Raw genomic sequence first — 23343 nt, 5'->3', positions numbered from 1 at the left:
TTATTACTCCAGTTTGGCTCTACAGATACATAGAAAAATGTTAGCTCACAGGTAAGTGTGCTTGGAAAACACCAGATACAAGTTATTTGCTGCATCAACGTGCATGGAGTCTTACAGAGCACAAGAGGACAGATCCACACTGGAGCCAAAGCTGTTATTTCTATATGCAGAATCACTTGTATTTCATAACCTCTCAGTGGGAATTCAATACAGGATGGCATTTGCGTATCTAAACTTTAAAAACAAAGGGCATATTGTCCTCTTCTGTGCTCTTTTTTTCTCAATAAATCTCCATGCCCCAGCTGTCAAGAGCTATTTTGACAGTAAAAGGAAGTTACTGGTCACTCATCTCTGCTTTCCTTTAGGAGACAGTGTTTGGAAAATGTTAGCCCTGATCCAGACTTCCTCTACTAGCTGCTCCTGTTTGTTGTTTGTAAATAAATTATATACAAAAAGAATCATACATTAAATACATACTCTAATTCAGACTTTAGGAGATCACAATATATCCGTAGCACTTTGAAGTTTTAGTGTACTCACACAGAACCTGCAAAGATTAATCAAGACTTTCAGAACACAGGCAGTAAACTTATATAAAGACAGATAGCTTCCATTTACTTTGTTGTGGGGGTACAATGACTTGTTTTCTGGAAAGAAAAGGCTAGGAGACATTTATTATTATTTAAAATACTTTGCAATTATTTTTAAAAGTTACATATCTATACATTCTAAAAACATCAGTTTAAAAAAGGGGATTTCATTTGCTATTTTTGTCCAATGCTTCAGATTCAAGCAAAATCATACAGGTATTAATTCTAGGCATAACTTTTACGAGCTTTTCATTGGTTATTGGACCAAAGTTTTGGATCTTTTACAAAGTGGCATCTCAGAAATAAACAGTGTTTAAACGTTATTTCAGCCTTATCCTGCTTTTTCTAAAACAAAGGACACAGAGCACTGTATTATATTTCACTGGTAACACCACCTTCAGGATATATCAGATAGTTCAGTTTGCAGGTTCCAGAACATTTGAGGTTTTGTTCTCTCGTGCACAAAAAGAAAGCAGTTAAGTATCAGCTTTCCAGTACTGTCTGCTGTACTTAGACAGATTTAAATCTGTGATTCAAAATAGAAATGTGAAAAGCACAAGTGAAATAACGTAAGTCTACAGCATAAATAGATACATGTACACTTTAGTACAAATAGATGTGTATATTTAAGGGTTTTATTATCAAAGTCTTGTAAAACAATTTCAGAAACTGTACATCAACATGGCACAGACTGTAGCCTACTTTTGTTTTTACCTGCACAAAAGTATATGCTCCAAAAACTTCCAGAACTAAAAGAACAAGTTTTCCAACTACTTTGCATAACATGGAATCACTGTGTGCAAAAATTTACTACTTCAGTGACTGTAACACAAATTTATTAGTTTATACAACTTGAAATCAAGTACATTATCAAGTAGACTTGTTTTAAAATCGTCATGAAGTCCAATTTTTAAAATGCACTACCCTTTTCTGCAGGGTTTCCACACTCACATACAAAATGAAATAAAATGTAGGTTCTGAAAAACTATACAAGGTTAACTCTCTCTCATTTATGGAATACAGAAGTTTCATTACTATCTCAAGAAGTCTTAGTTGTCAAAAATCAAACACACCACCTGAGAAGGTTTAGACTCAAAGTTCACCTTAGACTGAGCATCAAAAAAGGCTAGTGCATTTTCACCTTGCCAAAGCCAAAAAATCCACAAAAAAAGTTTCAGCCACAGGGCTACAAAGATTATCTAACTCTATCAGAACATTTTTCCCAGATGAAGCTAATGTTAGTTTCTTTGTCTACACTTAAGACCCTTAGTAGATCCACCATATTTTGGAGATGAGGATGTTCTTGCCACAGTTAACATGCAGCCAGTGCATTCCCTATTTTGCTCTATTACAGCAAATGAATCAAACTCTAGAAACACTATTGTAGGTGAGTTGGTTTACTAAAAAGATCATACAACACAAACAGTCCATGCCTGCCAAAGACGCATGCAACTTTTTGCTCAAAAAGGAAAACAGCAGCACCAAGCCATTAAGAACTGCTGGGCTACTCAATTCAATTTGGCCAATAACAAGAATGGAAACCCAGATATCACTTTATCTAAAACGTTTGGTGTAATTATTTAATATCAGGAGCTTTACAACCAGTTATAGTTACAGCTGTGTACATCTAGCTTAAAAGGTTAAACAAGTACAGCATAAAGGATTCACACAGGAATGACACCGATGCATGTCAGCAATTGTTGTTTTTCTGCAAAGGCAATATTCAGTCACTCATATCCATATCCTCCTCATGATGATCATCTCCATTGACTTTGGACTCCCTCGTATCTCCACTCCCTTTCTCAGCTGGTGACTCCTTACGTTTTGGTGAAGTGGAATCTCCTGCCTTCTCTTCCTTTTTCTCTTTCTCACTATCATAGCCTTGTTCTTCTTCATCATAATCCCTTGTGACCTGCTTTGCCAAGATAAAACATTAAACAAAACACATAAGACATGCTGCAAGGCTTTTGGGACTGAGAATTAAAGAGGATATCATAGCCATACACAAAGGAAACAGAGTTTTAAAACATACTTTGACATCCTTGTCACTCTCTGACTTTCTCTCCCGATCTTTTTCCTTGTCTTTGCTCTTTTTCTTCTTGCTTGTCGACCTCTCCCGTTCATCCCTGCTTCTCTCTTTGTCTTTATCCTTTTTCTTCTCTTTTTTGTGTCTAAAGTCATAAGACATTTATAGTTATCTTTAACAAATTTCTAGTCTATCTTATGGGATAAAAAGCCCTCAAAATGTCTACCTTATTACTTTAAAAATATATCAGATCTTTTGAAATGTCTAACACATAAATAATTAACAAATAAGATTGAAATGTTTTCATTTCATGGTGTTAAAACCACAGTCAAATTCAAATGTAGAATATGTCTATGGACAAGTGACCCACAGACACTGTAATGAAATTGGTCATAGATGTGCGATTTAACATGAAATTAATTTTACATTAAACAAGCTGCAGGGGGAAGTAAAAACCCCTCTTCCTCCCAGGCTGATGTACAGCAAATACTGGTGCAAAGTTAAGCACAAAAAAGGAAAACAGAGACACCAAATAAACCAAAATAATGTAACGAATCAGACAAAAGAAATACAATTTTGCTACCCCTCTAAACAAATGTTACAGCAAAGAACATTTAACATGAAAATGTTAATCCTTTTAACATATTCTAGAATCAAACAGTATTTGCTCAAACGGCATCAATCATGGTACCCAAGTACATTTATAGAAAAAAAGGCTGTGGGAACAGGATTCAAGGAATTGCCTACAAGATTAGTAGCCACTGAAACTGAAAGCTTCTCAATGTGCCCTTCCTCAAAGTGACAGCCCACAGTCTATGGACTGGTTAAAATGTACAAACCTTTTTGGTGAAGGAGACCTAGACAACTTTCGCTTAGGAGATCTAGGCTTTTTTGGTGACCGGGATCCACTCCTGCTTCTTCTGCGTCGTCTTTCTCTACAGCAATAAGTTAAAAAAAGTCAGGATTCTTCCCAGTCAACATTTCTATTGTTTAACAGTCCTCTGCATGCCCCCATTCTCTGCATCACCCATAGGGATGGCAGGAGTTGTACTCCAACAGCATCTTAAAAGGTGTCAGAATGGGGAAAGCAAATACTAAAGAACTTTTGCCTCAGAGCAGTGATATGGTGCTAACCATATTGTAGTAGAAAAAGCATAAGCTGGACTTTTACTTGATTAGGTCTGCAGAATAGCTACAAAATTACGAGACTTAAAAATGCAGATAAAAATCTGCTTTAAATCTTCCCAGCAACGGGCACTGTGCCAGCACCCATATATGTGTGATGCACGGAGACCATAACGAAGAAAGTAGTCTACCCAACCCCTCACTTCAGACTGCAAAATGTCTTATATAGATTTCTCCCCCTCCAACTAAAGGAGATTCTAGATCAAATGCTGATTTACTTTTTGTCAAACAGAAGAGCTTGCATAAATGAATGCTACCATTTTGTTTTACAACAGCTTTTATTCCCCTGAAGCAATTTAATTCAAAGACGTGTTTTTGCGTGGTAAGAAACAACTTTTCCTCAAATGGTTCAAGATATTCCATAAATCAAGAAAGCGATCTCCTTAAGGTTAGCATATTTAGCTCACAAAATAAAAATCTAACATAAGTTACAGCACCTGCTTGTGCTTCGGGATCGTCTGGCTGTGCTGTAACTCTTTGGTGGAGTTTTTGACCGTTTCTTCTCTTTTTCTTCTTTCTTTTTCTCTCTTAAAAAATGCCAAACATAAAGTTTAAGTAGATCACCCCTCTTGACGTTCCTCCAAGATCAAGAAGGAAACATGAATTTTATACCAAATGTATCCTTGGCTTATCAAATAGTTTTGGCTACTTCACGAATGCCTAATGGACAACCTGCAGGAAGATCTCCAAGGCCAGGGATTAGGTTCCTAGGTAGGTCCTCATCCTCCTCTTGCACCCGAGATCATGATTTCTCTGCCACTAGCAGCAATCTCTGGATATAAGTGGGGATGGGGGAGTTAAATCTCTCTAACCACCCCAGCAGCTCATTTCAGAGGCTATTTTCCTACCATTAGATGTGATGGAAAAACAGAAATTCTGGAGGTGGCAGGGGAGGATGTAACACTGCATTCTGCACAGTTCTGGGGGCTGCCACCCTGCACTGAACTGCCATGGGTTGTGCCTGTCCACAGGCCATGGGTTGTACAGTCTCATAATCTTCAGAGGAGATCAGAAGTGGGTGGGAAAACAATTTTGGAAGTGGGACAGGCAGTCTATCACCATGACTTGCCAGCAGTTAGTAAATTTCAGAAGTTTTACATAAATATGGCTCTCGGGGCCAATATACTGAAGTTTGCCAAACAGAGTTCCTCTGCTGAAAGAAACCTATTTGTTCCATCAGATGTTTTTGCCTATAGAAGGGGGGTGGGGTGGGATTTTGTAGGTCTGATCCCTGTATCTTGTCAGGGGTGGGACACCACTGGATTCTACTCACAGTTCTGATAACTAGAATAGTCAAATCCTCCAATACAAAACTTATTTCAGAATTTCACAAAGTTTTCAGGGAGTACCTGGATTTGGATGTGCTCCTAGATCTTCTAACACGCTCTCTGGAATGAGACCGCCGCCGTCGTGGACTTTTAGATCGTCTTCTGCTTCTTGATTTTGAGTGAGATCGTCTTCTTGAACGACTTCTTGATGTCCGTCTAATGAACAAAAAAGTAGCTACATCAAATTAATATATTTTATGACAATAACATATATTGCATGAGCTACCACACCAATGAAGTTTTGAGAGCAACAGAAACATGAATTGGAACCATTTTAGGCAAGTATCTGAAAAAGGATTAAGCAAAGAAAGGTGCAACTTAGGAATTCAACATTCAGGCTTTAAAAAACCCCCAGATTTCTAATCCTTATATACTATGGAGATATGCCCAAATGTATGTGGCTCCTATCTGATGAAATCTCACAAGTTTGAAAAGGGGGGCGGGGTACAGAACAAAACATAAAGTTACTTCTACTGATCAGGAGATGGCACTTCACTACTGTAGCAGTCTCCTTTCAATTTCCAATTACTAACAGAAAGAAATTTCATGTATCAATGAAACTAGGGGAGTCTAAAATCAGAGTCATTCCTTTCATAATCGTTGTGCCTATACAGCGGTACCTTGGCTCACAAACTTAATCTGTTCCACAACTCTGGTTGCTACTCAAACTGGTTGCGAGCCAAGTCAAATTCCCCCATAAGGTTCAATGTAAATAAGGTTAATCTGTTCTGTAAATATTTTTTTTTAATCACAAAACAAAGTAAAGAACACTAACTTAGGTGGGGGGGGGGAGGGTTATTGTTTGGAGGGAGAGTCCAAACCATAAATGTGTGATAGCGATCGTGCTGGGGGGGGATGGTTGTGATTGTGCTGGGGAGGAGATGGGTGCGATCGCAGGTGTACGGGGGGGGAGACGGGCACAATCGTGGCCATCTCCCCCCCCAAAGCACGACTGTGATCGTGCCAGTCTTCTCTGCACAAGCACGACCACGATCCTCCCCACCCCCCGAGCACGATTGTGCAGGGAAGATGGGTGCGATTGTCACCCAATGCAGAGTTTGCGACCTGAGTCAATTTTTTTCTGAAATTTCTGTTTGCAATCCGATTTGGTTTTGAACTGAGATGTTTGTGAGCTAAGGTACCACTGTACTTTAAATTTATACAAGAGGTTCAAGTTTACTATTTAGATCCTTTCCAGTATCTAACCATTGATTTACTATTAAGTGAAGATTAATAAATGTTGAACTATAGATACAAGGATCTGAGAAAATATGCTGCACTATAATTTAACTGACAAGCTAGTACAAATTATGCCCATTTTCTTAAATTAATTTCAAATCTTAGAAACGCTAAGGTTAAACTCAGTGTTAATCCTACTTAGAGTAGACCTACATTAATGAAGTGGACCTACATTAATCATGCCTAACTTAAATCCCATTCATTTCAATGGGTCTAGTCTAAGTAAGACTAGTACAGGATTTAAACCTAAGGCTGCAATCTTAAACACGTATACCTAAAAGCAAGCCTCACTGAATGCAAAACAACTTATTTCTGAGTGGACACACAGGATTGTAAATTGCTTTCTGTTCTCATATATAGTATGAAGAGTGAATGCCTAATACACTAAATCTTGAACAAATCTTACCTGTGTCTAGAAGAAGATGGTGTTCTCCTCCTCCTTGAACGTGATCTGGATCTTGAATGCCTTCTCTTATCATCTTTTTTATCTTTAATTGAAAAAATTAAAATACCACACAATGTCTACAAAACATCAGCACTCGGCATCTAGAACAAGAGACCCTGGGCTCTTCCTATACATGCCTGCAACCAAATGCATTGCTCTAGACCAAAAGCAGTTTTGGAGTACTTCTGCCTATTTGTGAAGGGACAAAAAGAAAATATACATTCCTGTTTATGAATTCTTCAACCAATCATGGGAAGATAGTTTACCATGGATACTCGAAGGGATGAGGAAGCACTAAGGATGTAAAAAAAGACTTGCTGGATCAATCCAAAGCCCTATTTAGTCTAGCATCTTGCTTCACAGAAGCAAGCCAGATGCCCACAGAAATCCTGCATAGCAGGCACTAGCCCTCTTCCACTGCTGTTGTTAGCTGCTGCTGTTACAGCAACTCACATCCAAAGGCATAGTGCCTCTGATCTTGGATACAGACCACTAATTTGCTTTGTCTCCTTTTAAAGCTGCTTATATTTGCAACTATCACATCATGTGCAAACGCCATAGCTCAACTATCACTTTGTGAAAAGCAGTACTTCCTTGTGTCTGTCCTGAATCTCCCACTGTTAAGCTTCACTCAATGACCCAGAGTTCTAGTACTAACAGGGGGAAATGGGATATCTCTACCTACTTTCTTTACATCATGCCTAATTTTAAAAACTGCTATCATTTTTTAATTTAAAACATCTCTATACCGTTCCTGTTTAGCTGATGACTCTCAGGATGGTTTCCAATGCCCCCATGTCTGAAGTCTTCTAAACTAAAAGTCCCAAACCTTGTAATGTTTCCTTACAGGGGAGTCACTAGAGCATCCTTATAATTCCAGATACCATCTTCTGTACCTGTTCCAGCACTACAGTATCTTTTGATATGCAGTGACCAAAAATGCATGTGGTATTTTAAATATTATGCCATAGATTTATACAAAGCAGGCTGAATTTATTTCAAAATTATTTTTTAAAACAAGAACTAGAAAAAGGAGCAACTTAAATCAAGTTTTCCATTGTACTTTCCATGTATTTCCTAAACAGGAACACAATTCTGATCTTTAAAATCTATTCTTTTACAGATAAAGTATTATTTACTGATGCAGCTTAGAGAGCAATCCTATGTTGCATGAATGAGGCTAAAGTGGAGATGGCACACAACGTCACCCCAACTATGTCATACGTCTGTTTCAGTGAAACCATTTTCTAAAAAGAAACATTTTAACTTTTTTAAATGACAAATTTTTAACACTTCTATTTCATTAATATTTTAAAATAATTTATCCACTCTGATAGACAACACATTATAGTACCCACTACTTTATTCTTGATAATTATTCCTATCATGGAATAGGCCTTTTTTTATAACTGCTCTGCACCAGATCAGTATTTTCATTGAAGTACTATTATCCCCAAAATCTCTTTCCTGATCAGTCTGAAAACAACTCAATCCATACCAGTTTATATGTGAAGTTAGGATTCTTTGGGGTATATCACTTTAAATGGACTTACACTGTACTCTATTTGCCATTTTATTGCTTTTCACTTCAGTTGCATAGATCCTTCTGCGACTTCACAACCTTTTTATTTTTATCACTCTGAATAATTTGGTATCATTGCCACTCTAGGAACAAAATATGTTTTGGTAATACAAGAATATTTAGGAAACATTTTAGAATAGCTTACCCGGTTCTATAGCAGCAGAGATCAAAGACTGTGCTTCTCGTACTCGTTTCATGGCTTCTTCTATTTCTTTGCTGGAGGTATCTGTTTTCAGACTTGGCGAAACAAGGCCTGCAGCTACATGGTTCAACCTGAAAAAGCAAAATTGTTAATTGCTGGTTTTTGCTTTATCCAAAGTAGAGCTATTATAGGCTGGGTTCACACAATTTGGTCAGGAAAAGAAGCTACCATGGCTTCTTTTCCCCACCCTGTGTATGCCAATCACACTATCACCCAACATGCTGACCCCAGTTTTCCAGGATGTGCCTTCCACCTTCAGCCTATACTTCAAAATGAAGTGTCAGATCCATCCACCATCCATTTTTAATTTCTAAGTAAGTTTTTGGGGTCTACTCCTGTTAATAAAGATGGTGCTCAAGGACAGCACCAACCTTTCTGTAAATCCAAGAAAGTCAGGTCACCTGCAGGGCATCATGTCAGGGCCCGCAGCCTCAATTTAGATATCAAAATTCACTGAACATGTTAAAGAGGCAGAAAATATTTGAACAGGTGTGACCCTTTGCCCTCATACTTGTACAGTGATAGAGACATGCCTCTTCAAATCACTAGAAATCCTCTTGAATGTGGACCAGGCAATTGGATTACTTTTATGCATGCATGTGCATCTTTAATTCTGTGCTAGGAAGCACTTCAATATACTGTCTGTGACCTGCTCAAGGAGCTGTGTAGTTAATGGGGTGGGCTAGAAATCAAATAATAAATAAATATATCTAATTTCCGTCTGGTTAAAGACAATTACATGAACATGATCCAAGAGAAGCCTTATGTACCCGAGTAGAGCACATCTATATTCATACAGGTGTGTGTGTTGCCAATATGCACCATTGTGTAGAGCAGGGGTCCCCAATCTCCAGAACTGGGCCACAAAGCAGGAGGTGAGTGGTGAGCGGGCAGGTGAGCAAAGCCTCATCTGCACCTGCAGCTGCTCCCCAGAGCCAGCACCACCTCCCCAGCTCTGCCCCAGACTATCAGGCACCAGACTTCCACAAGGAGTGCACAACTCAGATCCCTCACATGTGCTGTTCACAGTAGGATTTGTGCTCTGAGTGCCTGCCCATTGTCCCCCATGGACTGCGCCATGTCCTCTTGTCCTGGCAGTTGTGGCTGACTCACTGCGTGCCGAATGGGAGCTGACGAGGAGGCAGAGGGGTCTTCCATGCACGCCCCAGAGTGTGCACCCCCGACTAAGGCGTGGGCTGAGTTGGTGCGGTATGTTGGGCTCCTTCTCCTCGGTGCAAGAGCTATGACGGTGCTTGGCCAGCAACAGCCAGGAAAACTTCCCCCAACTTCCCCCCATTGGCTCAGAGAGCTCCTGGGTCACTAGGGAGGGGGTGGTGATGTGGCCAAGGATCCCAGACTACCCCCCCCCCTTTTGATCAAGCCCTTCCCTGGGAAATTTTAGCCATGTGAGTGGAGAATGAGAGAGAGGGGTGGAGAAAATGGCAAACTTTCGAGCAGCACCAAATTCTCTCCACCACCCCCAGCATCTGGTGCTTGGAGGTGCAGCGAGGGAAGGCAGCTCCGGGACCTCTAGAAGGCAGCAGTCCCATGCTCGCTTGCTTGCTCGCTCACATTCCCCCATGTCACTGTTCCCGGTGGTGCAAACCCTACTACAAAGCGATCTAGGCCATACACTCCCCATGAGAATTCAATGCCTGACAATCTGAGATGGAGCCAAGGTTGCAACACCAGCGCAGGGGAGTGGCCACAAACACAAGATAAACCCTGCTCACCTTCCACTATGCAGCCCGGCTCCTAATAGCTCCCACTGATTCTGCATTATGGTGACTTGTATAATTATTTAATTACATATTACAATGCAATAATAAGAGAAATAACATGTACAATAAATGTAATGCACTTGAATCATCCTGAAACCATCCCTCCCCTGCCCCAGTCTATGGAAAAAATGTCTTCCATGAATGGGTCCCTGGTGCCGAAAAGGTTGGGGACTGGTGGTGTAGAGGTTAGAACTGGAGAATTCTTCTTTCAGGCATGAGCTCAATGGATGAAGTTCTCTATTTCTCAGCCTAGCCTATCACATAGGATTGTGTGAAGAGCACTGTCAAAAGCAGTTGCATTATAGTGCAATCATAACAATTCATACTTACTTTGGATCGACTGTGCTCATAAGCTTCAGTAGCTGATCTGCTGCAAGAGACTGTAAAGAAAATGAGACAGAAGTCACTTTAAACAACCGAAAATATGGAAGAAAAAATTTACATCACAAAAAAGATCCATTTCTAACAAAAATAAAGTAGCATTTGCAGATTAAAGCCACCAGTATACAAAATTTCTCCTCTCAGCCTTGTGAAAGTGAGTTGTCTTCATTCTCTGACTGTGTAGTATCTTTTCAAGCAAAGAAAACCACTTTCTTTCTGACTACTAGTGGTCATTGTTAGTACAAAATTCTCATCTGCTTTGATTGCCTCTAGTTTGCTTAAAGCTTAATGTTTATTTCTGTTTATGATGAAAACTATGCCAATCGTTGAGAAGATGGGGAAAGCTAAACTTATGCTAACTTTGTACCAATTAAATCTGCTTTGATACAATGAATAGCAGTTTGATTTAATCTACAGATCTGCTTTTACCAGGAAAACCAGATTTTAGCATTAAAGATAAAATGCACATGTAGTTTTCAATTGTGCCTTAAGTTCAAGTTTCAAAAGCTAAATTCTGGATTAAAGTTTAATTGTGGGGGGGTCAAAGCTGTGATTTAGCTATGTCACCTGAGATGAGGTGTTTAGAAGTTGTCCTACCCCAAGTATGAACTCTGACAGTGAACAAACCATGGGATTATCCAAACAACCAGTGTGCCATGCTCATAAACATCTTTACTCAGAGCTAAATGATCTTAAATCTGCTGAAACTGACCACAATGGGACTTCCAGTGCCTTTCAACTGAATTCTATTTCCTTGCAAGTTAATTCAGTCTAATCTAATCATAACAGGCATTCTACTGTCCATACATTTTAATATAGCGCAGAGATGGAGACACTTGAAATCTGGCCCAAAGGGCTTCTACATCCAAACTGCCAGCTTCTGTTGCAGGTCACTCCCCCTCTCCTAGACACCCCACTCCTAAATACCCACCATCTGTACTAGAGAAAGGCTAACGTACTACAGAGAAGGCAGCTGTTCTCTAGTGCTAAGAAGGGAAAGACTGTCTCTTTCTCTGTGAAACAGAGTGGCATGGTCAGGAGCAAGCCCTGTCCTCTTAAATCATCCAGTCCCAGAAAATATCCAAAAACAAAACCAAAACCAATATGGGCCCTGGCTAGAACAGTTCACCACAATAGATGCTAATTTCCCTCTTTGAATAGTCACAACAAGATTTCACAATATAGAATAAACTGACAAAATAGTGATAGGTGACTGCTGCAAGACTCTGGCTACAAAAGGTCATAATAAGTTCCATTTTTGACACATAAACCATGATATGATTACTAAAGAAAACTATTCCATTTAAATAGAAGACATGTAAAGAGAAACCCATTTAGTAGCTTGGCACTTCTATCCTGCATTTTTCACCAAATGAATAAATTGGTGAATTTATTCTTTAATATTTCACCAAGATAAATCTTTCTCTAATACCAATTCAACATGTTAACTGCTGAAACAGAAGAGCTGTATTCAAATGCCCACATAATTTCACTTAGTAGTTTAATGTAGATGTTAGAAAAGACAGAGAACATATAACTATGATGTCAGTTAGTGTCTAAATATGCCATTCAAAAAGGTTTTTATAGGATCTACTATAAAAAGTGCTAAAAGCACGTTATTAGCTAATTGAATTTATTAGCTATTTGACTTTCTTAAGGCACAATCCTATGAATGTTTAGACAGAAAAACTCTTACTAACTCCCAGCCAGTCAGTTAGGTTACCTGGGCATACCACAAACTGTAGGCCTTTTTCTGTCTAAACATGCATAGTATTTGTTACTGAAAAACTAGAATAACTTCTTTTTTGGAAAGTTAAATCACTTGACTGTAAGATCACACTGAATTTCTTGCTGGTTTTTCCCCAAGCCTGAGTTCATTATATCTTAGCACATATCAAGTATAGATGTTTAAAAATATAAAGTATACACAAACAGATGTTAGAAGTATTATGCTCATATTCACAAATGATAATTTATCAGAGAATGAAAGATATGTGGACTAGCAGATGTATATATATGAGCATTATACCTGTGAGTTTATATTTGCCCCAGGAAGCCCAAGAGCAGCCAGAGTCGGGTCAAGAGTTGGAGCTCCTAATGCAGCCAAAGGAACAGCACCAATCTGTAAAAAAGCAAACAAACTCGTAAAGTATCTGCAACAATACTCTTTCATAAAGCACATAATACTTGTTTCAGCCAGACTGCGTACACAAACTCCTTCACCATCTTCAAGAAGAATGTTCTGTATAACTCTGAAGGATTACTTACTGTAATATTAATAGTATGATACAACACAGCAAGCTGTCTCATACTAAATCAGATTACTGTTTATCTAAGCACTAGATCAGAAGCAGAGGTTTTCCTATCACCTGTTTTTCAACCTCCTTGTAAACTGGAGCTGCCAGCAATCAGAGTTAACGTTGGGAGCTTTCACTTGTGAACCATATGGTCTTCTACTGAGCTACAGTCTGACTACAACTGAAATCCTATGCCACTTTAGACAGAAAAAGACCTAAAACTCCCAGCCAGAGTCTTTTTTCTGTTTAAGCTAACATAGGATTGTACCCTCAAATGATTAAAGCCCAGTTAACCAAGAGTCCTTGTCTATGGATGGTAAAAAAGTAAAAGTAGAAGAGGCTGCTAGGATTAAGGTGGGTTCTGTGATGCTCTAGCCAGAAATGACAGTGCTCGTTTGTGGAGTAGGCAATCCCTTTCTTTTCATGGATGATCTGGCAGGGGTTACATGTAGTGGCAGGCAAAGCTAAAACCAAAAATGGCTGGATCACACTTTTTCTCTTTGTGCCATTTCCCCCACACCTGCTCTTTTTTCCCCCAATACTGAGGTCTCCTAGGAAAGAGATGGATTGCCCTTGAGTTGACTGCACTGATTACAGACAGAAGGCTTTTGAAATCAGGCTGAGGGCCACAGACTGCCCACCCCAACCGAAAGACAAGCCTGCACTCCACTGCTTACATCATTGAGCCTGTTACAAAAGCAACTTGTACAATTTAAGCAGCATCCAGCTATGGACTGAATCAAATGCAGTGATTTTACTAAATTTGATTCTAGGCAATTTTACAGGCGACTTGCCCACCCACATCTTGCTCCACTTCCTATGTAAACTTGCACTCTGCTTTCTAGGGTGAAGTGTCTCCTAATGCTTCCAAACACTGCGGAGGGAGCATCACAGCACAGCATGTTGCTTTGTCCCTTGTCACAGTGTTAGCAGGACAAAAGCTGCATACTTAGTAGGGAGTTAGCTGCTCCAAACTCAGTGGGATTTACATCTTACTAAAATGTGCAAATATATGGGAATCACCCCACTCACAACACAATTTTCTGGGTGTTGCAAGCAGGGTCTTTTCTTTTGCACCTGTTCTGAAAAGTAAAATATCTCTCCAAGCTGTTTTTGGAATTCTGGAGCTTCCTCAGTCACAGGGTCTCATCATACAAAGAAAACCTTAATCCCAGGCTCCATCATACAGCGCAATACAGGAAAAAGGCAACAGGAAAAGTATGCGGTAAATAAAACCTCAGTATTGGCATCATACTGTAAGAAAGCACTCCAATTCCTTTGGGCATCTGGACATTTATTTGATTTATATCCTGTTTCTTTCTTATGAACTCGTATCTCTCATTCCTATAACAAATTTCTATAAATATATTCCTATAATGAAAGCAAGAAAAAAAAGGTCATTGTCCTGAAAAATGACTGGGAAACTTGCTCCCCACTTAAAATCTAATGCATTCATTAATCACCCTAACTACTGCTCAGAGGTGAAAAAGAGACAAATTCTTCAGCTATCAAAAAAAAAAAAAAAAGCTTGTTCTTTTTCCTGGTCAAGGCCGTATTAGTACCTATTTCAGAAGTTATTTTATAGACAAAAGAACAAGCAAACCACAAGGATAAATGAGTGTTCAACCAGAACAATTTTTAAAGCTACTGGGGAAAATGGGTGTTGGCCTGGCTATTAGGGGCAATTTACTTGTCACAGTTCTGCTGCAAACCTTGCAAGTGTGTTGCTACAGCAAGTACACCTTCCTACATATAAAAACAAAGTAGTACTTCTCATACCACCTAAGGTGTACTCTTACCTGAGAAAGCGGGTTTGGTGTAGGCAGGAGTCCACCCCCCGGCAGAAGACCTGCCACAGCATTAGCTGGTGCCAGGAGAGACAAAGCCTTAGTCTCATCAGGAATAACTCCTGCAGAGAAACAGCTTTGCATTAGAAGACGCTCATCCATGATTGTTTAAAAAAAACCACACACACAAATACACCCAGAAAGTCTCCCTAAAACACCACCTGAGTTTGCTGAAGCACTTATGTTGGCTACAATACAATGTTTGATCTCTTAATAATTATCATTAATTTGTATGTTCAGAATGAAACTTCAATGTGTGAAAATTTGACTGTTCCTTTTTCTCTATAAATGGTTAAGTTCTAGAATAAAAAATAGCACAATACACACTACTGTTTTGTTAACACTGCCAAGATTTCATCACCTGTACTCGATTTTTAAGTCATGAACCAAACGTAAGCAAGCACAGTCGGTTCTCCAGGGGTGTGCTCTCAACTTTCAAAAGCTGTTTTATGAACAACGACTCGTGTCGGCTGCTTCACTATAAAGCACACAGAAAAATCAAGATACACAAGACAAAAAAAGTTTGATTTAGGGGTTAATAATATGGTACAGTTCACTATGATTTCTTTTACACCTACCATACAATTTTGTAAAATTTAAAGAGCAGGTAAGGAAAAGTGTAGGGCTTTTGCTGGCGTGTCACATGATTATGAAGGTCTCCACAGAGCTCCAAATAGAGGTTCTGCATATGTGTCCATGTGTATGTGCTCATGTAAACACCTAAAATGTGGCACATTCCTTACCTGTGTAGTAAAATACACGCTCCATTGTGTGACATGCTTACTGTACCAAGAATTCTGCTGCAGATTGCCATTTCAGAAGAAACTTCTGGACTGCAACATTGTAGCCTATGTTATAATTTCACTGCCTATGCTGAATACAGAACAACCTTACAAAAAGGTCCAACGTGAGACAGTGTTGACTGTTGTTATTTTAACCAACAGCAAAAGCCCTATACGTATGGATTAATCTGTTAATGTGCCCAAGCCCCCAATATGAGAGTTCAACAAGACAACTGTACTATATATTTGCAAATACCAGTAGCGTTTCTGCAATACATATTTAAAAAGACTGCATCTCATCATAAAACATACAATATGTACAGGGCACTTAAGAGAAACTGGATAAGCTGCAGAAGAAAACTGTTGGGTGGTATTTTCAGCAGGGCCTGGTATATAGTTCAGGCTGAACCAGGGAAAAGAACTGTAAAACACAACAACAAAAAAGAAAAACCACTGTTAAATAAAGGTAATGGTTCCTTCCACCTATACTGAGAAGTGCCGATAATATAAACAAATGTATAATACACAGCACTGTTATCTTTCTTCTGTCACTGAGCTGTCATAATTTCAATACCAAAAGTTATGGTGGGAAAAGGGGGGGAGGTCATTTAGATACAGGGCATTAATGCATCAATATAAACATAGCTATAGAGATTATGGGATAATTTTGCATGCAAAATTATGTCTCAGAGGATATTATTTATGTTTATACACAATTAGTGCAGCTATAACATTTCTGACATCTAACTATAAATCCTCATCTTGAGACATTTCACAGAAGATCTGCATCCATTAAGTAGTCATGCATCTGATCCTCTCATCTTTAGGAAAAAAGTTATTCAGAAATAAAACTACATTTTTTTAAAAAAAGCAATGAGGCCCCTCACCAGTTAATTTTCATGCGTCAAGAGTTTTTTACTGCTGCTTTGTTAGAACCATGACATACTGCATGAATGTGTAGAAACGAAGAAAAAGAAACAGACAAAAGAAACAAACATTAACCAAAGAACCTACACAACCCCACCCAAAGCCATTGTTAATATTTGAGTTCCTTCCAAATCCTTGATCTTCAGTGAAGTTTATTGTACAATGCCTTACCGTGAACTTTGTGTTAAATCTAAAACACAAAGCAAGAGCCAACACCAAGATATAGGAACAGACTAAAAACAGGAATGTGACTGCTACAGGGAACTATGATTAACATCGTGCTGCATCTTAATGCTTCAAATAAGGTAATGATAAAACATATCACCACAATAGTAAAAAATAAAAATGTAGATTCAAATTCAGCAGAGTACTTAAGCATGTGCTTCAGTGCATATGAGTGTTCAGAAAGTAATATACTGAACAATGCTTAAATACCTAGCGGAAAAGGGGCTCTTCCAATATAATCAAATGAGGAGTGAAGCCTGTTTGCTTCCACACATAAGGAGCAGTTGCAAGAACAAAGTAGTCAAACATCATGGAGAAAAAATGAACAGTAGACTATTCTGCTAAAGTACTGTGTCCAGACTTGTAAGTCTCCACCAACTATAAAACTGTAGTTTCTAAAACCCAAAATTGAGTCCTTGACAAGTAACAGCTGCTGAAGTTGCATTAAATAATCTTTAAGAGACCCTCAAGTAATCCATTTGATTGATCATTTTAGTGCCAGATTTACCAGTCATTTAGGATTCTAGCACAGAAATACAAAATTACCTAATAAAAATCTTCAAAATTTTAGTGAGTTACTACCCTTGACATCGTCCTATAGATACATCAGGTATGGATTCTGTGAAGAGCCAAACTAGCAGTCCTGCTGTGAAGCACATAGGAAGGGCGTGTGCCTGCTTTTGATAGAAGTAATAATACAATGGTCAGAGGCCCTGCAACTATCCCAACATGCTGCTTACCTCTGCACAGCCCCTTTCTGCAAGCGCTGAGCACATTTTCAGCACTGGAGCTCAGAGGAGGAAAAAAGCAGAGGGGGACAGATTGTGAGACTGTTAAGCTGCAGGTACAGGAAGGGTTCTTCTACTCTTCACCCATACACACTTTTTGCAATAAAAGACAAATACCCGTTCCCCTTTTCATATGAAACTGGGGCAAATCCACATTTAAACACATGGCCACTGTCTCGGCTAGTTTGGCTCCAATATGTATAAAGTTCATACAAGAACCAAATGCAGTATCTCAAATATTATTTTGCCCAAAATACCAAAAGAACAACTACTACTCTAAAAATGTATTTGACACTTTAAAGAAATTAGGATTAGGCTTGCTTACACTCAGGGACAGTCTAACACTAACAACTAGGGCTTGCCAAACATGTCTGCACACTATATATTCCTCTGCCTTGCTAATGTGTAAATGAACATCTACATCAAAAATAGTTACTAAAGGTAAGATTTAACAGTACAGTCTGACACACGCTGCTAAATCTTGTTGAATTCAATGAGGTTTAACAACCTGTGTGCCAAGGACTGCATCATAGGACTGAAAATATTTTATTGTAATCAAGTAATTTAAGATTACTAGTTTTATCAATTAATGATGCCTTTGAATTAGTTGTGATGAAATCTACAGATGTTCAACAGAACTCATTAGGAGAGAATCTTCTTGGTACAGAATTATAGAGTTATGTTCCCAACCCTGCTCATTGTTTTTCAAATTACTGTAACACCCTAAAAATGTAAGAAAAAGAAGAGAGAAAAATGTTGTTAACAAGTGATTACACCAGGAAAACACTTGGGGGACTTGAGTGCTTGCTGGCCTTTAGTTAATGTCTAGAATCCCCTGTAGCTGCAGAGGACCCCACTGTTTCAGTCATCTGGAAGGGCCTTTGCATTTGCCTTCTCCACTACAAAAATCACACACACAAATAACAGAGAGAAGAGTTTATTATTTAGTGAAATTCTAGAAAATATAGCAAGGTTGAACAAGAAAATGTGAAATAAGATCTAACACCCAGTGCCCATTTAGCACCTTTGGAGATATTTTCTGACTAATAGAGATTATCAAACCCTTGGTGTACCAGAATTAATACTGAAGGTAAATGCTTTTGAACGGTCAACTAAAGTAAGTGGAACAATGCCTCTGATCTGCCAGTGCAATGCTACCCATTCTCTATGAGCGAGAATGAATTTTGTGATAACATATGCCAGGTAACTTAAAGCAATGTTTCTTGTTTATTATTTCAATTTTAAAACACAGCTTAAAAAGATATCTTGAGAGGTTGATTATCAATAAAAGATATCAAATAATGCTGCTTAAACATTTTGTGTTTTCAAAGAGTCTTTTTGCAAAAACTGACAGGCATGTTCCAGTTTTTGTTGAATAACTCAGTGTTTGATCTGCTTCTGTACAAAAACTAAAGATATCAGTATACCAAGGGTTTTTTAAAAATGTAAATGGCTTAGATGTTTTACATACTAAACTTCATGCTATTAAACTACAACAGGATTAAGTTCCATTGCTCTATGACATCATAGATCATTAAACAATTCACAAACCTTCTGCATATGGTACGACTATCAATGCTCTGTCAACGAATACAGTATTTGTCAGATGCTGAGCCACAACTGCAGAGTCCGGTTCTTGGAACTTTACAAAACACACACGTGAAGAAACAGGCAAAGGGGAGTCACTAAAAAACAAACAAACAAAAAGTCATACACAATAACATTAGATACAAGAGCAACACAGCCAATGCATTATTTAACTGAAAATCAACTGTGTGATGGTATTTTAGTTTTGCATAAATATATACTGTCACTAAATCACAAGTTGTAAGGGATAAAGGAATGTCTGGCATCAACCCATTCTAATGTTTTACCATTAAATGCAACTAAGCCATCAAGAACAGCTGTAAGAAACACGAGACTGTGGCTGTCTATATGATATTTGGTCTTTGCCTTCTTCTGCCTTCAAACTTGCCCTAGCATTATTGTTTCTCCACTGAGTTTATATTCTCATGTCCCCAAAGTACAATAGCTCATCTAGAGGTAGTGCTGGGAAGTTCATTAATTGTTTTCCCCTTCATTACTGAAAACAGTGGCAGAATGATCTTCATGCAGGGGCCTACCTTGCACCAACTTTACTATATTTTGGTAGCAGGTTGAGACTGCCTTCTTTGCAGAGGGATTTACTAACTCCAAATAGCACACAGTGGTGGGGATGGGGGTAATCAGCAGGCCTAGCAGCATGAACTGGTTTTACCTGTTTAGTTCTAAAAATGTGGCTTTAAATTTGTAATGTAATTTTATGATTTTATTGTCATTTTAGTCTATGTTGTATTTTATTGAATTTATTACTAGTGTCCACAGACCAAAGAGCTTCAGCTTATTGGGTGGAATAGATATTAAATAAATAAATAAATAAAATGGGGGCAGAATGTCTAATGTTAGAATCTATCCATCACCACACTACCTTGGCTGCTCTGAAATGCAAGCCAATCTGGAATGAGCCAGATTTTTTAAAAGCCCAGAGGTTCCTGGGTATCATCTGGAGCTGGTTCCAGCCATATTGAAAAATAGTACCAAACATCTCTCACTTCAATAAATGCACTGCTTCATATACTTAATTACTAAGAGACACACACAGTCAAATGTGGCAGTTTTAAAGCAAAAATTAACTAGCCCTATAAAGTGCACCCTCCTGCCAACCTTGCAGTTCGAAAGACTACAAATGCAAGTAGATAAAAAGGTACCACTTCAGTGGGAAGGTAACAGCATTCAGTGCACCTCAGTGTTTAGTCATGCCGGCCACAAGACCATGGAAACAAAAGCTGGCTCCCTAGGCTAGCAAATGGAGATGAGCACTGCCCTCAAGAGCAAGACATGTCTGGACTTTAATGTCATGGGGAAACCTTTACCTTTACTTTTTTATAAAGTGCACCAAATATATTCTCATATTAACCAGTGTAGTAATGACCAACAGGGGCAGTATGGCTTTCACTACCAGCTGCTGGCCAAGATGAACTGGAAAGTGCCCTTCAAATCATGTCCTGCTTGTGGGCTTCCAGTAGACATCTGGTTGGCCACGGCATGAACAGTAAACTATATAGGCCTTTGTCTATTTCAGCAATGCTTATATAGTAAGATTAGAAAGTTAAAAATTTCTAGCCCTTACAGTGCAATCTAAAGTAGGTAAGGAAAGGAATGCTACTGAGCTCTCAGGTCTTACATACTTACATTTATTCTCAAATAAAAGCAATTTCTAAGTAAACTTTTGAGTAACATTTACTATTACAGAACCACTGCAATGCTAGGCATTTTACTCAGAAGTAAAGCAGTTGTGTCTAACGAAGCCTTGTGATTCCTAAGTACATTTAGGATTCCAACCTAAGGGTACTTCCTTGGTCCCTTTGGCTCCATTCAGTATCTCAGTTTAATTATTTTAGGCTAGTGAAACTACTACTGATGTATTTTTATGGAATGTGAAATTAATATCCCTCCCCCACCCCCAGACAGAAAAACCCTCCTTTCCATCGCTCCCTTTCCCCAAATTTATTTCATGGAAAGTGTGCACATGTTAGAGCCTCGATAGTTTAATCTAAATAGGGAAAGTGTAGATTGGGGGAGCTGAGATTTAGTTACACTATCTATGGAAATTGCTCATAAAATTATCTAAGTAAAAGGTTGTAACAGACATATTCTAATCATGGTAACTCTAGAACAGAACATTTATACTGTACAGGCCACATACCAGAATTATAGAGCACAGACGGTAGCTTTCAATCTTATTCAGTTCTACTGTGTATGTTTTCTGTTTCACTCATGTAATGCAGTCTTTAAAATAATACAGAGTAAAGGGCACATTACAGAAGTCAGTTTGGGAATAAGTAATCTGTATTAACTGATTCTGAAGCAAGATATTGTTTGCCAGCATATCACAAGATTCACTGAGTCCTGCTTGCCTTGTAAAAAGCCAAGCAGACAACAAGCATGCATTGCCCAACAGGAAATTATTTTTTGTTTCTTAATAACACTTGCTCTAGAACAGTTTTTAAAACATGTATTTTGACTCTTTATTCCTGATGCACCCCATTCTGAACAACTGTATAGATATCCCTGATTACTCTCTGTTCATATAAACATGCTCACACAGTAAGAACAAATGTATTGCTCCCACCACTTCATCCCTCTACCAATAAGGCTGGCTAAACTAAGTAGTAAAGGGAAGGTTGTATGTTATCTGTGCCAGGGACTATTGGCTTGTTGCACCACTTGTGAATCACAATTTTAGACCTTTTAATGTCTTCTGGCTTGTCAGGGAGCAAGAAGGCCCAGAGCCATAGAACTCTGGCTTTCTACTAGATACAAATGTGGGCTTATAACCAATCTTGCAAACTGAAGTAGTATGATTAGTGACTGGTCAGCATGAGACCACACGACAGTCACCTGATTTGGGGGGAAGAGGGAAGCAAAATGCAAAAATTTCTTTTGGCATTTTTATTTCAGAGCGGAAACCATCTCTTCAGAATTATTCAAAACGTGTGTAGAGTGGAGCACAAGCCAATTCCTCATCTTCTTAAATGTACACATCTTTAATCTAATACTCTTATGAAAACTAATAAGTCATAGACCGTTCACATATCAACTATGAAAATTTTGCGTTCTAAGTTTTCGTTCTATAATTCTGCCATTCCCTTAGATGAACACGCAGGCTGCTAAATCTGTGATAGTCTGCCTCCACAAAGTGCTCTGGAAAGGAGATGCAGGGGGCAGACAAGCAGCGTAGTAACACGCCGAGTAAGTTTTTGTCCTTTGAAAACAGTAGAGAAACAGGGAGAACAAGAGAAAGACGGCAACAGTTCCATAAACATAAGATGAATGGGAAAAAGTGGGTGAAGAGAACACTAAAGAATGGCGATTCCAGAGGCCCAAACGTGTCCGATTTGGGAGACTGCAAAAGCAGCGCCCTCGCGTAGCGCTTTGCAGTCTAGCACTCATTCCCCGACTTCCTTCCTTCCCCACCCCCTTTCGCCCGATCCGGGCCTGGCAAGCGAGAGCGCGGTACCGTGGCCTCCATTAGGCCGCTCTGAGGCCTAGGCCTGGAGGAAGCCACTTGGCGAGCAGCGTCCCCTGAGGACAAGCGAAACTCACTCAGGAGGAAAGAGGCGCAGCTCCTCGATCTTGCCCAGGAAGCCGAAAAGGGTCCGCATCTGTTCGGAGCTGGCGCTTGGTGAGACGTTGGTGACCTGGATCACATCGGTGCCGCTGCTTGAAGCCATAGCGCTGCCTCCTGCTCCTGCACTACAAACGCATCGAGAGGAGAGGGGTCGTGGGCCCTGGGGAAGCGGGTGATCGCCTTTTTTATGTCCCTCAGCGCTTCCCGTCGAGATTTCCAGAAAAGGGGCCACTGCCTCAGTCTCTCGCGCGCGCAATAACCGCCGCTGAACGATCGTTTCGCTACCAGCCTGTCTGGGCCGCAATATCCCACAATCCTCAGCGGCCCCGTCCTCGCGCTGCTCGATGGACGAGCCTTCAGTGACGCGCCTGCTCACGCCGAGTCTCCTAGGAGGAGACACGCATAACCTGTATGATGCGCATGCCCGTTCCCTTGGAATAGTTTGTGGGCATGCGTAGTGTCTTCCTTCTGTACGGAAATTAGGGTACTCCAGCCTTGCCTGGTGTGCCGGACATTTTACTAAGGCTGAATGACGTGTAACTCAATAA

The 23343-nt window shown here is 39.4% G+C and overlaps 1 protein-coding gene across 3 annotated transcripts; it reads right to left on the bottom strand.

Moving 5' to 3' along the window:
• Nucleotides 1-1209: 1209 nt before the first annotated feature.
• Nucleotides 1210-23300, bottom strand: SRSF11 (serine and arginine rich splicing factor 11). Of its 3 annotated transcripts, none has more exons than XM_044440690.1 (12): nt 22771-23300; nt 19177-19310; nt 14856-14965; nt 12789-12881; nt 10709-10758; nt 8541-8668; nt 6775-6856; nt 5151-5285; nt 4239-4328; nt 3456-3551; nt 2623-2761; nt 1210-2505 (listed from the first exon to the last, which is right to left on the bottom strand). In XM_044440690.1, the coding sequence occupies exons 1-12, from the start codon at nt 22896-22898 to the stop codon at nt 2314-2316; spliced, it is 1377 nt and encodes a 458-aa protein (XP_044296625.1). In that variant the 5' UTR covers nt 22899-23300; the 3' UTR covers nt 1210-2313. The 3 variants fall into 3 exon arrangements, with proteins under 3 accessions (XP_044296625.1, XP_044296616.1, XP_044296634.1); XM_044440681.1 differs by having other exon boundaries at nt 1210-2502; nt 22771-23136; XM_044440699.1 differs by lacking the exons at nt 19177-19310; nt 22771-23300 and adding exons at nt 15265-16106; nt 17578-19170.
• Nucleotides 23301-23343: the final 43 nt, after the last annotated feature.

This window comes from Varanus komodoensis, unplaced genomic scaffold, assembly GCF_004798865.1.
Source record: "Varanus komodoensis strain SLA01 unplaced genomic scaffold, ASM479886v1 scaffold1, whole genome shotgun sequence".
Classification (NCBI taxonomy): domain Eukaryota; kingdom Metazoa; phylum Chordata; class Lepidosauria; order Squamata; family Varanidae; genus Varanus; species Varanus komodoensis.
This window is presented reverse-complemented; position numbering and strand designations above follow the sequence as displayed.

Excerpts from the sequence above, each read along its gene's own strand:
- SRSF11 (XM_044440690.1), bottom strand. The coding sequence starts at position 22,898 with ATGGCTTCAAGCAGCGGCACCGATGTGATCCAGGTCACCAACGTCTCA. Across the intron at positions 12,882-14,855 it reads CACCAAACCCGCTTTCTCAG|ATTGGTGCTGTTCCTTTGGC; the intron begins GTAAGAGTACAC and ends GCTTTTTTACAG. Across the intron at positions 2,506-2,622 it reads AGAGTGACAAGGATGTCAAA|CAGGTCACAAGGGATTATGA; the intron begins GTATGTTTTAAA and ends ATCTTGGCAAAG.